This window comes from Astyanax mexicanus, chromosome 4 (assembly GCF_023375975.1).
Source record: "Astyanax mexicanus isolate ESR-SI-001 chromosome 4, AstMex3_surface, whole genome shotgun sequence".
Lineage (NCBI taxonomy): Eukaryota > Metazoa > Chordata > Actinopteri > Characiformes > Acestrorhamphidae > Astyanax > Astyanax mexicanus.
The window spans coordinates 4,389,895-4,406,753 of NC_064411.1; the positions used below are offsets into that span (position 1 = coordinate 4,389,895).

General features: G+C 36.7%; 3 protein-coding genes and 1 long non-coding RNA gene across 6 annotated transcripts in view; 3 read left to right on the forward strand and 1 right to left on the reverse strand.

The window, feature by feature from the left end:
• The window catches only part of LOC111196713 (zinc finger protein 271-like), a 237,921-nt gene extending 235,080 nt beyond the window's left edge, over positions 1-2,841 (forward strand). For both annotated transcript variants that reach the window (XM_049477698.1, XM_049477697.1), the window contains exon 2: positions 900-2,841. In XM_049477698.1, the coding sequence (XP_049333655.1) occupies positions 1,047-2,018 (972 nt within the window). In that variant the 5' untranslated portion in view covers positions 900-1,046 and the 3' untranslated portion in view covers positions 2,019-2,841. The remainder of the gene's footprint in view (positions 1-899) is intronic.
• LOC125801290 (zinc finger protein 239-like) overlaps positions 1-16,859 on the forward strand; it is a 311,844-nt gene that overhangs the window by 229,833 nt on the left and 65,152 nt on the right. The gene's annotated exons all lie outside the window — the stretch shown is intronic.
• The window catches only part of LOC125801376 (zinc finger protein 239-like), a 311,842-nt gene that overhangs the window by 229,831 nt on the left and 65,152 nt on the right, over positions 1-16,859 (forward strand). The gene's annotated exons all lie outside the window — the stretch shown is intronic.
• On the reverse strand, positions 11,316-12,122 carry LOC125801612 (uncharacterized). The gene is made up of 3 exons (XR_007438818.1): positions 11,875-12,122; positions 11,530-11,577; positions 11,316-11,399 (listed from the first exon to the last, which is right to left on the reverse strand). It is a non-coding gene; the product is annotated as an uncharacterized LOC125801612 (long non-coding RNA).

Here is a 16,859-nt window from a genome sequence, read left to right on the forward strand (position 1 = left end):
CCGAGGCACGAGATCTCGTGAGATTAAAATGTGACAATATTTCTAGTCAAGCTTAAACCTGTCTTGCGGGGAAAAAAATAATTTAGTGTGGACTTTTTAAGAGAGATCTGGCAACACAGTAGCGATAGCAGCGAGTGTGGTGGCTGACCCACTCAATCTGTAAAACCCAAGGATTTATGTCTTTCGGTCCCTCGTCTGGAAAAAAATTATATTATCTCATGTCTAGAACATAAAAACAGGAAAGAGTCAGGACAAGAATTCACTCTCTCTCGAGCATATTAATTCCAAACTGCTGAAATGCACTGTATGAGTTAATATAGTCCTTTTATTTTATTCACTAAATGTTTAGTTACATTTTCAGGACAACTAAGAAGAATTGATAATATTTAAGGTGGAAGTGCTAGAATGATTTACTGCTTTAGTAACATTTAGTTAGAGTTGATGAAATTTGGAGCTGCTGCTCTGAATCTGCTGGTGTAGAGCTTCTGCTGCTCTCTGGTTCTACAGATGAAGTTGGGCTTCGACCGGATGCTGTGATACGCCACCGTGTCCGCTATATTGATTTAGTAAACAAATTAGTTAAGCCATTGATGTCAGGTTCTAGTGAGACCAGAAAAGAATCAAGACTGTTTGTCTAAACAGTGGGCAGTGTTTATAAAGGCAGTAAACAGGCGTCAGCCTGATTATTGCAAGTGGTAAAATGTGGGCTACCTCTACTGGCTGGAGGACCACCAGCACCCCCTTTACACTAAGGACTTAGAAGTAGGAAAAATACTGAAACATTTATGGTGATATGAAGATGTCTCAGATGTCAATATAGGCACCTCAGGCAGATCTCTTCAGTTAATTGACCTGCTTTTATTGTAATATACAACTGCATTTTTCTTTGTGTTTTCCAGAAATGAAATTATTCTCCTAAAACTTCATCACCAACAACCAGGATATTTAACTAAGAGCAGTGTTAAACTGCTAAAAGAGTTGAAGAACAAGCCATCCTGAAGAGCCTCCAGAACACGCAGACATTGTTTGATACATTTAACAGACAAATGAAGCCAAGTCCCGACATGGAGAAACATCAGCACTCTGTCAAGAGTTTTACTCAACAGAGTAATCTCAAAAAACACCAGCGCATTCACACAGGAGAAAAAACACATCACTGCTCAGACTGTGGGAAGAGTTTTACTAAACAGAGTAATCTCAAAAACCACCAGCGCATTCACACAGGAGAGAAACCATATTGCTGCTCAGACTGTGGGAAGAGATTTACTGCAAAGAGTAATCTCAAAATTCACCAGCGCATTCACACAGGAGAAAAACCGTATCACTGCTCAGACTGTGGAAAGAGTTTTAATAAACAGAATGCTGTCAAACTGCATCAGCGCATTCACACAGGAGAAAAACCGTATCACTGCTCAGACTGTGGGAAGAGTTTTAATCAACAGAGTAATCTCAAAATACATCAGCGCATTCACACAGGAGAGAAACCTTATTACTGCTCAGACTGTGGGCAGAGTTTTACTTTACAGAGTACTCTCAATAATCACCAGCGCATTCACACAGGAGAGAAACCGTATTACTGCTCAGACTGTGGGAAGAGTTTTACTGAACAGAGTGCTCTCCAAAAACACCAGCGCATTCATACAGGAGAGAAACCGTATTACTGCTCAGACTGTGGGAAGAGTTTTACTCTACAGGTTACATTCCAAATACACCAGCGCATTCACACTGGAGAGAAACCGTATTACTGCTCAGACTGTGGGAGGAGTTTTACTCAACAGGTTACATTCCAAATACACCAGCGCATTCACACAGGAGAGAAACCGTATTACTGCTCAGACTGTGGGAAGAGTTTTACTCAACAGAATAGTCTCAAAAAACACCAGCGCATTCACACAGGAGAGAAACCGTATCACTGCTCAGTCTGTGGGAAGAGTTTTAATCAACAGAGTCATCTCAAAAATCACCAGAGCATTCACACAGGAGAGAAAACTGTACCAAATTTGTCCCACGGCAATTAAAAGTGCAAATCGAAAGTCTTTCAGACAGAACACCTTATCCTACACAAATGTTTTACTTTGTCGCTTGGGACACGTTCCACCAGAAACAAACATGAACTGAATTTAACAATGGATTTTACAGGTTCAGCAAAATGAATCTCATCCAGCGATCATGTTTATTGAATTCCATGTTATGTTTTCTAATATGTTTGATATTCCAGGACATTCTTTGTGAGACAGAGCTGAGCTTTTAGGGTAGTTACTGTAGGAGTTCAATTCTGAAGAATGGAAAAAACTTAGTCTTTAAAATTTAGATGTCATAGTGAGTAGGATTCCTAGCTGGCAACTAAATGTTTTGGACCAAACCTTCAGAGCTTATGATTTTAATGATTTTAACCCCCTTTCTAGTATATGCAGATTTGATTATTTCTATTAATTTCTAGTATCTCTTTTTTCACTCTGTGGAAGCCGTCCTCAGCTCCCCAAGCTTAGCATAGCTTAGCTTAATACTATTAACCACTAGGCCCATCTGCATGAAAGAAGAAGTGAAAACACCACCTGAGGAACTCCAGAGTGTGCTCCCAAAAGTGAGACCCAGAGCCACAGAGAGACGACACTGTGCTGGGTACTGCCATCTGGACCAAAGGAGCATCCAGACTCTGCAGAGAGGCCAACAAAATCCTTTCCAGAGGTTAAATAAAACGCTCCAGCTGTAGTTCTCAAACTGAAATCAACCCACTCCAGGCTTGTGTAGTGCAGTAAGGTTGTGGGCTCATTCATTCCCTTTGCTGGTGTTCTCATTTGTCTATGGTTCAGTCGTTCTGATTAAAAATCTGTTACCATAGAGGGATATTTGGTTGTTGTATTACTCAAGTTTTATGCTCTCTTATCTTTTTCTTATTGAATATTATATGTTGTTTAAGGTTTTTAATCTCCAAAATTTACTAAGAATATCCAAATCTTGTAGTTTCTTAATTGTTTTTATCCACTACAAACTATTATCTTTGTATTGCTTCACCTCTATATTTACTCCTCTGTGTGTTTTAATAAACGGCTTTTAGATTGCAGATCTGCAATCTCATTGTGTTTTCTCAACATATGTTTGACATGAAACCTATAGGCCTGAGATTGTCTCATGTTATTATTTGTTAAATACTCAAAGGCGCCCAACAGAGAAATCCAATGTAAAATGGATTTGTGTTGAAGTGTAACATAATAGTCAATTTAAGATTGAAATTCGGAAAAAAATATGTTTTTTTGTTAATGGTTCAGGCTTAAAAGGGTTAAATATACAATAACTTCCAAAGGTAGAGTAACATGTTTTTAACTTGATTTCATGTTTATAAGGTTTTTTTTATGTGAATGCTTGTGGGTTGTGTTGTTTTTTGAAGAGCATAGTCATTCACCAACTATACTTAATTGTTATTTACTTAATTATTGACCATTATTATTGGTAGCTTGTCTAGCTAAATATCCAAACACAGCATTTGCTATTTTACTGACCAAATGTATAAACAAAGCATTTCCTGTATTACTGACTACTAGTATTGATAGCTAGCTAACTAAATATCCAAACACAGCATTTGCTGTTTTACTGACCATTATTATTGATAGCTAGCCTAGCTAAATGTACAAACAAAGCAGTTGCTTTTTTACTGACCAATGTAAGTGTTTCAGCACTAGTAACAGTGTGTAACAGTCTGGTAAATTTGTTTTATTTCTTGCAATTTTTTTTCTTGTAAATTGTGTTCTCTTTCAAGCGTTCATTCGGTATCTCACTATGGGATACACCCCTCTCGCATATTTCTCATGTAGCCCCGGGTAAAAAAATAGTTCTAAAATAGATACACAAATAAATACAGCAATAATTAAAGTCTTATAAATGCATAGTGATGGTTTAAAAGAGTACTAAACATGTTCAAAATAGTCATTGTGTTTGTGTAAATAGTTTAAAAAGAAAAGCAGTACAGAGTACATATTTCATTTCTTTTCTGTGTTAATGCAGGAAGGTTACTTAAAAGTGATTAAGGGATCTACTGAGGGAGAAGTGTACAGGTGAGGGTGGAGTAGAGGATTGGAACGGGCCCGCCCACGGGACGAGAGAGAACAGCGGAGATGCGGGAGTAGCAGCGCGGGAGAGGCGAGGAGGATAAAGTTCCTTACAGGCTGAACTAAACTCACTAATAATCAGTATTAATTAAACTAACCGGTAATTTTAAGGACACTGAAGTCCATACTGAGAGTGTGCTGGTGGATGAAGCTGGGATAATCTCTCTATAAGTAAAGTTCTGTTAGCACTGTTAGCTTAGCCAGCTCGGCTAGCTGTGTTTAGCCTCGTGTATTAGCTGCTCTCCGCTCATATTCACTGAATCTGAGGTAAATCTGAAACTCTTATTTCTGCTCGTTAGAGTAAAGCGGACATTAAGCTCCGAACCAGGCCTGCACCGTTTAGTTCTGTTCATTTCATCTATAATTCTGTTCTTTATGAGTGTATTCTTTAGAGTGGGCCCACATATTTAATTTAAGATGCTATTTTATTTTACAAACTAACTTTAAAAGGTACATTTCTGATTAAGGGTTTAAATATATAACTGACAGTGTAGTTCTGAAAGTAAGAAAAAAGGGTTATATTAACCTAAAATCAATCCTATAGATAAAATCTAAGATACTACTTCTAAAAATAAGGTCTAATCCTTAAATATAATTCTGAGCAATAATAATCATTAAACCAATTGTTTATTTATTTAATTAATTAATTAATTAATTAATTAATTAATAGTCATTTAAATAATTGGGGTACTGTTTAAAATATAACTCTTATTTGTGTCTTAAGTTTACATATGGGTATTTGCACACTATACACTGTGTGCAGAATTATTAGGCAAATGGGTATTTTGATCACATCATCCTTTTAATACATGTTGTCCTACTCCAAGCTGTATAGGCCTGAGAGCCAACTACTAATTAAGTTAATCAGGTGATGTGCATCTCTGTATTTAGAAGGGGTGTGGTCTAATGACATCAACACACTATATAAGGTTTGCTTAATTATTAGGCAACTTCCTTTCCTTTGGCAAAATATGTCAGAAGAGAGATTTGACGGACTCTGAAAAGTAAAAAATTGTGAGATGTCTTGCAGAGGAATGCAGCAGTCTTGAAATGGCCAAACTTTTGAAGTTTGATAACCGAACAATCAAGCGTTTCATGGCAAATAGCCAACAGGGTCACAAGAAGCATGTTGGGGGAAAAAAGGCGCAAAATAACTGCCCATGAATTGAGGAAAATCAAGTGTGAAGCTGCCAAGATGCTATTTGCCACCAGTTTTGCTATATTTCATAGATGCAACATTTACTGGAGTATCAAAAAGCACAAGGTGTGCGATACTCAGGGACATGGCCAAGGTAAGGAAGGCTAAAAAATGACCACCTTTTAACAAGAAACATAAGATAAAACGTCAAGACTGGGCCAAGAAATATCTTAAGACTGATTTTTCCAAGGTTTAATGGACTGATGAAATGAGCGTGGCCAGATGGATGGGCCCGAGGCTGGATCAGTAAAGGGCAGAGTGCTCCACTCTGACACCAGCAAGGTGGAGGTGGGGTACTGGTATGGGCTGGTATCATCAAAGATGAACTTGTGGGACCTTTTCGGATTGAGTATGGAGTGAAGCTCAACTCCCAGACCTACTGCCAGTTTCCAGAAGACACCTTCTTTAAGCAGTGGTACAGGAAGACGTCGGTATCGTTCAAGAAAAACATGATTCTCATGCAGGACAATGCTCCATCACACGCATCCAAATACTCCACAGCGTGGCTGGCCAGTAAAGGTCTAAAAGAAGAAAAAATAACGCCATGGCCCCCTTGTTCACCTGATCTGAACCTGTGGTCCCTCATAAAATGTGAGATCCACAGAGAGGGAAAACAGTACACCTCTCTGAACAGTGTCTGGAATGCTGTGGTGGCTGCTGCACGCAATGTTGATCGTAAACAGATCAAGAAACTGACAGAATATGGATGGAAGGCTTTTGAGTGTCACCGTAAAAAAGGTGGATTTATTGGTCACTGATTCGTTTTTGGTTTTGTTTTTGAATGTCAAACATGTTCATTGCTAAATTTTGAGTTGTTATATTGGTTATATTACCTGGTGAAAATAAACAAGTAATATGGGTATATATTTGTTTTTTTTTTATTAAGTTGCCTAATAATTCTGCACAGTAATAGTTATCTGCAAAAACAGATATCCTCATTAAGATCTAAAAACAACCCACTCCAACTCCAAAAATATTAAGCTTTAATATTTATGAGTCTTTTGGGTTGATTGAGAACAAAGTTGTTCAATAATAAAAAGAATCCTCTCAAATACAACTTGCCTAATAATTCTGCACACACTGTAGTTGTACTATTGCATCTAAAAAAGGTGCTAAACTGCTCTGTCTTGAAAAGATATAACTCTGTTGTTGATTGAAGCCTGCTATTTATTTATTTTTGTTAAAAGTACTAAAAAGGACACTCGATTCTAAGCCTTATTTTGCCCTACCGTTTTGATACACTCAGTATCAAACTCAGTAACTACTGGCTCTTTCATATACCTGTGTGATAGTCCTTTTATTGTGTTTTATATTTTCTATTATTTTATTTAATTTCTACAAACATAGAGAAGGGAAAGAATAGATAGAACTCAGGCCCTTATTTCTTCCAATTAACTTGGGATTAGGGGTGGGCGATATGGCCCTAAAATAAAATCACGATATTTCAGGGTAATTTTGCGATAACACGATGTACTTGGCGATATAGGAAAACAGAAAAATAAGTAATTAATTTCAGGAATATAGTATAACAGAATAATCATAATGTGGCAAATAAAAAATATAGCATAAAATAATATAATACAGCAAAAAATATTGCAGAATATTTAGTGCATGCATATAAACTGCATATAAATAATTGACTTCTTTTAAGACAGAACATCTCTATCATCACGATATGGATTTTTAATATCACTATTTTTCTGTGTCACGATATATTGTATAGGATATAATATTACCCACCCCTACTGGGGATAGGGGTTACATAAGCAATACCTAAAAATAATAAAAGAAAATAAATAAACTAAAAAGAATGTGTGGAAAAATAGCTAAAACAAACCAGCATTAAAAACTAAAAGGTTAACTAAAAAAATAAAGAAACTGAAAACATACCAAAGATCATAAAGATCACCTTCATGTCTGAAGGTGGTTAGAGACTAGAAGGTTAAAATGATTTTAGTGACACCAGCGAGCTGAGCTTTAGAGTTTCCTGTAGTGAATTCCAGCTCGCTGGTTCACTGTAACGAAAAGCAGATTTTCCCAGTTCATTTAAAACTCTCGACGATCCAGTTACTGGAGTGAGTCTGGTAGGTTATTTTTAAGAAGCGTTTATGTGATGTACGGTGGCATATGGTGAGGAAGTGCTTTAAAAAAGAAAATGAACCAGTGTGTTTCCCGGCGCACAGCAAGAGAAGACCATGCAACTTTTTCATAGAGTGAACAGTGATGTGTACCAGTAATCTTAGAGCCGCATGATACATAAAATCTACTGGTTTGAGTGTAGTGGCTGACGCATGTCTGTAAATCACATCACCATAATCCCCAGACAGCACAGGTACGTCGGAGAGACGTTTATGCGATGCTCACAGTTACATCGTTACATTGTCGCTGAGACCTCCTTACGCGATAGACAAGCGACGTCCCACCGCTTCCTAAAAGACGTACCTGAATAGGAACCTGATGCTTGTGCGTTCTCTATACACAAAAGAACCATGTCAACGTGTTTTTTACTCCTTGGGAGTAACAACCATCCGTATAAAACAATTTAAAAAAGGATTAGAGAATCAAGTGTGAGATTAATTATATTTCCTGTTATTCAGGTTTCGACTTTAAAATATTTAAACAGAGATAAAAAGATGTAAAGAGACTGGCAGTTCACAATTTTGAAAAGTTGTATTTCAGAACTTATTTACATACACAAACAAAAACTTAACAACAGGTTACTAAAAATTATAAAGTTTATGAAATACAAGATGTATGAAATATTATTATTTTTAAATTTTGTATTTCAGAGCTAATTCACATGCACAAACATAAATGTAACAGATTTCTAATAAATTATAAAGTGTGTGAAATATTATTTCTTTTAAAAGTTGTATTCCAAAAGTAATTTACATGCACAAACAAAAATGTAACAGGTTACTAATAAATTATAAAGTGTACATTAAATATTATTTTGAAAAGTGTTTTCGAACCAATTCACATTCGCATAAACCAGAACTTACAAATGACTAATGAATTATAAAATATTTGTTGTTGTTGTTGTTATATAATTATTCAGCGTGGTCTTCCGCGATGAAGTCTGTGAGGCGCCAGACAAAGCCAGTCTCTGATCGCCTTTTCTGCATCAGCTTCACTTGGATTGGACAGCTGGTGATTTCTCATCGCAGACGCTGTAAGTACAACATTGTTTCATTCGAAAATTACTTGTATGTTTTAGTTTCTAAGACACTATTGGGCCTAACGTAATGATCAGAATGTTGCTAATACGTCATTTTATGCAATATTGGTATATATACAGGTGTTGGCTGCTAATTTGTTCATTTGGAATATGTTTCTTGCCAACATGTTGCTAGGTTGTTGCTAAGGTGTTCCTATGGTCTAAACTATTAGGTGTCTATTAGGTCTAAACGTAGACTTAATAGGTTGTGAATAGCCTGAACAACAAGGAATATTAGTGTAGATTTTTTATTATAGCCCTCTGAATTTGGAATTTTACAAGATTCATTGAAAATAAATAGCCTGTTCTGCCTATTTTAAGTTGCCCTAACTCGAGATTATCAAACAGTCTGTTGAAGTTGATACCAAATTATGAAAATAGAACTATTAGACGACTGAATAAGACAAGGTAAATAAGACGCTAACTTCAGCCTCATACATGTTTGCTACACTGCCACATAGTGCTTTGTGTTAGTATTAGTTACTAGCTTAATCATTAACAATTTATTTCCCTGCAGGTACTCACTCCCCACCCTGACTCCTCCTCAGGTTCCCTCCAAACGAGAAATTCGCATATGGAGACAGGTAAGTGACATCATAATGAAAGTCATTTTTAATGTCTTTAAATTTGTCCCCAGAAACTTTTAGGAGCCATGGTGATGAATCAGGCCAGCTGATATCATCACACAGTGTCAAGCTTGTCAAAATAAAACAACTTTCTTTGTTACATAGAATCATTTTCAAAAAGGCTCTACTCAAAACCATACATAACATTCTCTTTCAATCTGAAGAACCACTATGCCATGCAAAGAACCATTTAAGGCTGAAATGCTATTGTGAGAACCTAAACTTTGAAAAAATGCTGACACAGCATTAAACCTACAGGATATTTTTGATACCCTATGTTAGCCTCTTAGATAACGCTACCAACATTAAAAAAGTAGGATCTTTTGACAGTCTAAAAACCATATCGGTGTTAAGTAGTAATATTGAGCTACAGTCTTTAACTGTATACCAGCAACGTATACTTACATATGGACAGGAATTAGTGCCAAATTGAAAAGCAGTCACTACACTACAGTGCCTTTTCACAGTAAAAAGCAAAGTGACAGTATACATGGATTTACATTTTAAAGCAAATTGCTTTATTTGTGTAATTCAATACATGTGACTTTAAAATGCAATCAGTTCAACTGTTTTGTATTCCACTGTGTTTTGGCTGTGAACCTTCCAAACACAGCACACTTTTGTCAGGAGCAGTGAAACACTCTTGCCGAGAGTTCACTCAGAAAGCAAAGTGATTTTTCGCTAAAATCCACCTGTTAAAACGCACGTTTTTCAAACCCCACTAACCATTTTTTTTGATGTGCTCTGATTAACTTAACGTACACATCTCATGTTTTTCTGGATGTGGATACCAGCCAATCAAGATGCTTTAAACACTTATTTTGGTTAAATGTGATTGAACTGTGATTTTATTTCATTGTGGCATGTAAAGATAATATAATAGTGGTTTAAGTTTTCGTTTTGCCACATATTCTGCATTTCACATTTTTCCAATGCCTGCTTTTAAATTTGGCACTAATTGCATCTTAAGACTGAAGAGCGACACTGAATTGATTCATATAATACGCAGTGCAGTTTCTTTCTAGAAAAGCCATCTTAAACGTTCTTAAAAAGTCATTTTACTCAGTGGTGTGCAATTTTATCTAGAAAGGGCCACTTTGGCTGCAGAAGCACACATGATCATTTTTTAAAGACTGATACCAATATTAAGCTTCTGTGTTCACCCCTGTTGTAATTATGTACATAGAACCATCACCAAACAAAGCTATTTGAGATTTGGTTTTTTATGGTAAAATGTTTGGTATACTTATATATGGTCTTATTTTGATACTTATATATTACAAGTTCTTTGATGCGAGAGTGCCCAATTCCTTTTTTTTCTCCTCTGCCACACCAGTTCAGAGAGACCGCCAGGTAATTCTCCATAATGTTTTTTTCAATGTTTGCCCCCCCCCCCACCTAATGACAGCTTTGACATCTGTAGACAGACAGATGAATGTAACCAGGGACTAAATTTAAGTTTTTTTTAAGCTTACGAGATATGAGGACAAACATTAAGGAGTTCATAAGAGCGTTCTTTAAAGCAACCCTCAGATCAAATATATTCTTAAGAAATTCTTCAATCTTCTTTTAAAAATCTTGATTTTCTGTTGTATGCTCATGTTCTGTTAGCTTATCACTAATTATGAGATGCAGTTTGAAAGAAATGTTAATTGCAGTTATATACTTTTTCAGCTGCTGAGCATAGGCAAATTGAGGAAAAAGATAGTGAATACATTTTGAAAAAAATATATAGAAAACAAGGAGCAATGGTTGGGTAAAAAGCCTGTAGGGGAACTCCTTGATACATATATTTTTTAAATAAAGTTTTATGAAACTCATTGAAAGTTATGTTTTAGAGAGTTGTCTTTTTACCTCTCACAGTTTAAGACAAGTTTGAGTCTGCTGTAAGAAAATAATAATAATGTATTTATTTAGGATTATCTCTTGTTCTTAATTTTGTACTCAAAAGAAAGAAAAGATAATTACTTTTTTCTTAAAGAAATGTTTATCTATTACAAGATGTTTACAAAATGTTTACTCTGTGTGAGTTAAAAAAGGTATATTTCAATACTGACCCTTTTTTTTTTCTTGAGGCACGGTTGGTCAGATCTTTTTCTAGGCCCTAAAAATCCTCTGCACACTGGAGGGAAGTACATTTTCTTCCAGATCCTCTTCCAGTGGTGTTGGAAGATTTCTGCCCCTCTCTCCAGTTTATTGCTGCAGTTGCAGCTGCACCTCACCAATGGCCTCAAGGATGCATCGTTCAGTGGCTGCGACATATACAACATGCATAACATATATATTTTAATGAATATTCATTTCATTATATACATGGATATATTTCAGCAGGTATGTTTAGTGAAATTGTATTTATTTAGAATAATGTTGTTGAAAACATACGGGTGCACTGGGAGGGTATTAAACGTCCTGAGCTATGAGCTCTTGATGCTTAAAAAGTAGTAAAAACATGCAATAATTAGAGTCAATGCAATAGCATGGCTGTAAATTATCAGATTTTCTTATACTTATAGCACCCTCATAAAATCTAATTCAATCCTTTTGTTCTCTGAGCAGTGAATAGAACTTATAAATATTGATTGCCCACGGTAATTTATCTTTTGAATTGTTGTAAACAGTATAGAGTTCCTTCAATTACCATGATTTCAATAATAACAGAGCAGACATGATTTAGGTATGCAAGCCATGTGCTGTTGTTGGCATTGTCCCTTTGTAACGCAGTCTTACTTTGACACCCAGGCAGTCTCCAATTGTTGGCCTCCTCAGGCCGTTGCCTCACTGTTCAAGAATTTTGGCCTATGAACAATTTAATGATATTTCATTTAACCCTGTTAAAATCCCAGGCATATGACACACTATGGCTTAAAATTCAATATCTTCAGGGGCTTCATTATAAACTAGTGGAACTATTAGTAGGTTATAGTACTGTGTAATAAAATAAGGACATTGCCTTAAACTGTTTTGCCCAGCAACAACTATATAATATGAAGACCTAGTGTATTTGTAACTAGGGTTAGGGACAAGATCACAGAGCTGTTACGAAATGAATGGGCTGGAATGACCAATGGGTGGATGACTTTACTGGACCTTGGATCCTAACTTTTCCCATTCATTGGAATGACCGACGTGTTGTCCGAATGTGTTGGGGTATTGCTCTCTAGGGGCAGGAATCCTGGCTGAATTTCATTCACACCTAGGGACTACCACAAGTCCCCGACTCCTCCCTCAGTGTGGGGGAGTGACTTGGAGTGGGAGAGGCTAGGTCCCAAAGTGTCCTGATGACACTCTGGTGATAAAAGTCCTAACCCCAGGGGGCGTGGCCAAGTCCCAAGGTGTCTTTGATGAATCATTGGGACTCTACCCTAACCATGATCCTAACCACCAAGTTGGGCAGAGCCAGCCAGAACCACACCACATTTCATCAGCAGGCCCAGGGCGGCCATTTTATGTACCACATGACTTTGGGATTTTAATTAAAACAGTCTTTTTAATTGGGAAAAATAGAAAGCAAGGTCTTAGGACCACCAACTTTAGATACGTTGAACAGGTCATCAGTATGACCAACATATGCAAATTTGGCCACAACAGGATCAAAGGGGGCTGAGATATGATTTTTTTGATGCATTAAATTTGACATTTCAGAATGTAATTAATCACACTCTTTAATTGGGAAAAATAGAAATCAAGGTCTTAGTCACCACATTCGGTGTGGTGATCCTAGTAGTCATTCCAAAATACATATCCGAATTTGGTGACCCTAGGGTCAATGGGCGTCGAGATAATAATTAGGGTTCAAGCACCGAAGGTGCGTAGAACCCTATTGTTTTTGCTAAGATTTTTCTTCTTCTTCTTCTTCTTATTATTATTATTCTTTTTCTCCTGAAAAACCACTTGTGCAGCCTAAACCGTAAGTCCTAGAGATATGAAACTTGGTAGGTAGATGTAGTATCAGTGCATCTCGGTGGACAACAAAAATGGCACCGATTGGTCAAGTGGTGGCGCTATAAACAAGGAAATTCATTTTTTACAATTTTCTCAATAACTCAAAAACCATAAGACCTACATTCAAAATTCTTTTTTTGCTGGATTCCTTGGGTCAATACCTACAACTTTCCAATTTGGACCATGCACTTCCATCTATATTTTTTTCTAATTTGCATAATGTGCAAAACATTCTTTTGCGAACTAGTCCTAGGAATTTTTAACAATTCTAGCATGTGTGGTATCAAAATACTCGTGAGAGCATGAGCTTCAATATTCAATAAGAAAAAGTTTAAATATGTAAACAATATGGCCGCCATATGCAAATTAGTCCTTCCGGATATATGCCCCATTCACTTCAACAGTTAAATTTGGAACACTGTTTCTCAGCAACCGTGCAACCTAGCAAGCTGAAACTTTGCATGCAGAATCTATCATACAGCCTCTAAAGGATGTTCAAAGGGCAACTTAATCAATCAACATGGCTGAACACCATCAGCCAATCAGCATTCAGTAGACATTTTGGCAGGCTGAATGTTGCCCAATCTGGATGACACTTGGCAGTTATGTTCAGGTGGAGACGCTGTAGTGACCTGCAAAGTGCTGAAACAATCCGGCCACTGGGGGGCGCTGTTCCAAAAAAACTAGTGTATGTCAATCCTACTGTACTATTTTGACATCTAATTGTTTTTGCCATATTTAGTACAGTGGCTCTGACAAATTTGTCAATACAACTATGTTTAAAAAGTGCTTTGTTTATTCATAATTGCTAATTGTTTGAAAATAGCTATATTGAAACTACTCTCTGGATATTTGGCCTATCACCTCCATTTCAGTCTTGTTGCACACTGTAGAGTCTCTAGGTTAAGATTCATTAAAACATTTGTGAAAATTTCACATACAATAGTGTCCAGGCATCAAGCAATCTGTGCGTCCTTGGAATTTCTAACCTAAATTGCTGTAACTCTGCAGTATTTGCTGTAATCTCACAATGTTAAAGACCTCTGTACAATATCACTCTGATGAAGCGCCATTGAATTCAGAACTAGATTTAGAATAACTTTGTAATTACATGACACATCAGAACATGCACTCCTTTGTGCCTCTTCTCAACATTAATAACAGGTGAAAGACTTTTGATAATTTCTAAATGTGACAGAATGTCTCCAATTATGTTAGACCTTCTTACACATCATCCTATGCTCTAGTAGGCACCATTGTGCCAGGTTTTGCTTGATGAAGCGCCATTTAATTCAGAACTAGATTTAGAATAACTTTGTAATTACATGTCATATCAGACAATGCACTCGTTTGTGTTAATTTAAACTTGTTTGGTCAAACATTTCAGCTTGTTTTGCAAAGGTCAAAAGGGCAATCTGAATACCACTTTGTGAACATTCTGGTTGAAGCCACCTGATCAATACCAATAACATGTAGACACCTTTTGACTGGTTCTAACTCACTTGATGAATATCCTACAAACTTCAATGGATTTGCATGTAAATTTAAGTGTCATGTTGAAAGGCCTCTGCTCAACATTAATAACAGGTGAAAAAATTGATAATTTCTAAATGTGACAGGGCATCCCCAATCATCCCCAACCTTCTTACACATCACCATTCAATGCTCCAGTAGGCACCATTGTGCCACTTGGTGCTTGAACCCGCAGATTGCCGCTTGCGGCTATATTTTATTTTATTGTTGATGATTTTGGCTTACAAACATCAGTGTATCAGAAAATTAGAATATTGTATAAGACCAATTGATACTTTTGGCAGTGTGAGCAGTGTGCTCAGTTTCCAGTCCTGCTGGAAAATGAAATCCGCATCTCCATAAAAGTTGTCAGCAGAGGGAAGCATGAAGTGCTGTAAGATTTTGTGGGAAAAAAACTGCACTGACTTAAGACTTGACAATAAATCCCAGTGGATCAACACCAGCAGATGACATGTCTCTCCAAACCACCACTGATTGGTGGAAACTTCACACTAGACCTCGAGCAGTTTGGACTGTGTCTCTCCACTCTTCCTCCAGACTCTGCTCCCTTGATTTACAAATGAAATGTAAAATTTACTGATGATCAGTGATGGTTTAGAGATGCATGTCATCTGCTGGTGTTGATCCACTGTGTTTTATTATCAAGTCTAAAATCAGTGCAGTGTTTCCTGGAAAATCTGCTGACAACTTTTATGGAGATGCAGATTTAATTTTTCCAGCAGGACTTGGCACAGTGCCCACACTGCAGAAAGTACCAATTGGTCTTATATAATATTCTAATTTTCTGATACACTGATTTTTGGGTTTCGTTGGCTGTGAGCCATAATCATCAATAATAAAATGAATAAACGCTTTAAATAGATCACTCTGTGTGCAATACATCTATATATGAGATTCACCTTTTTAACTGAATTACTGAATCAAAGTAACTTTTCAAAGATATTCTTATTTTTAAACATTTATGTAATTGTGTGTGTGTGTGTGTAAAATTACTGCCTGCTAGATTGATTGTCCATCACTAATTTAGTAGTTAACTCTTTCATTTTTCTTTTCTCACTTGTAGACTACAGAGAGTGAGGAGCAGATGGCAAAAGGAGTAAGTATTGGTGTCTTGCTGATACAAGAAGAGGAGGACGTCATTGACTTTTCAGTGGTACTGGAAGAGCAGATCATCCTGAATGGCATTACTGACTTCCCCCATGCGGTAGCTATGCTTGTTGGTCTGTTATTCGCACTTAATATTGACTACCCCAAGGAACTGCGCTACACCTTCGAGGTCATTCAGAAGGTTTTAATGAACATTGGAGGTGAACAGTGTTCTGCTAGGGTTCACGGACTCAGAAACAGACTCTTGTGTAAAACTCTGTAGGTGGTAAAGCAGTCAGTGGATATCCCAAGAGTGTGCTGTGTTTATCTGAAACATACATGTGCTTAAACTGAGCATAATATTTTTTTTCTGAAATGTTAAAGACTACATGCAAAGTTCTATATAATTGAATTGATCAGGTGTAAATAGGTCGTTCAGAGTGGTTTGAAGGGATTCATTATAGAGAAATTTACAGGCTTATTTTTTATTTATTTATTTATTTTAAATGGTCATATTTTTCTTAGCTATCCATACCTCCCGTAGCTTATATTTAGGTTATGTGTTGTAATATTTTATTTAGTTAGAACTAAGGTGCTAATAGATGTATTATTCAATCTCATTTGGCCACTCTTGACTTCTTTACTTTTTTTCTTTAACAAAGTATAATTGCCAAGTTCCATAATGTAAGAATTTATTCTGCAAGGTCTGTTGGACTGTATTCAGGATACTATGTAAGTTGATTTCTGGTATTCATGGTTCCTGTTTGAGCAAACATGCTTGTAGTTATTATTTTTGTTGTTTCAGATAAAGAGTTTTAGCTCTACACTGCTGCACAACTTGTTAAAAAAAATTTCAGCCAATTTAGGTGAAAGTAGGGCTGAGTGGTATGATAAATATTTTATTACAGGGATTGCAATGGTCCAGCTACTAATCCGTGGATCAGTCCCGGGTAATGCTGCTTACCATTGGCAGACAGAGCCTCAGAGAGTACAATCGGCCTTGCTCTCTATGATGGGGGGGGGGGGGGAGACAGAGCTCCATATAATCACCCGCTCAATGTTTGTGAATTAGTAACCCAATGATGCTGTTCAAACAGTTCAAAAAGAACCAGTGTCTGACCTATGTTATATAGGAGGCATGTGTTAGTCTT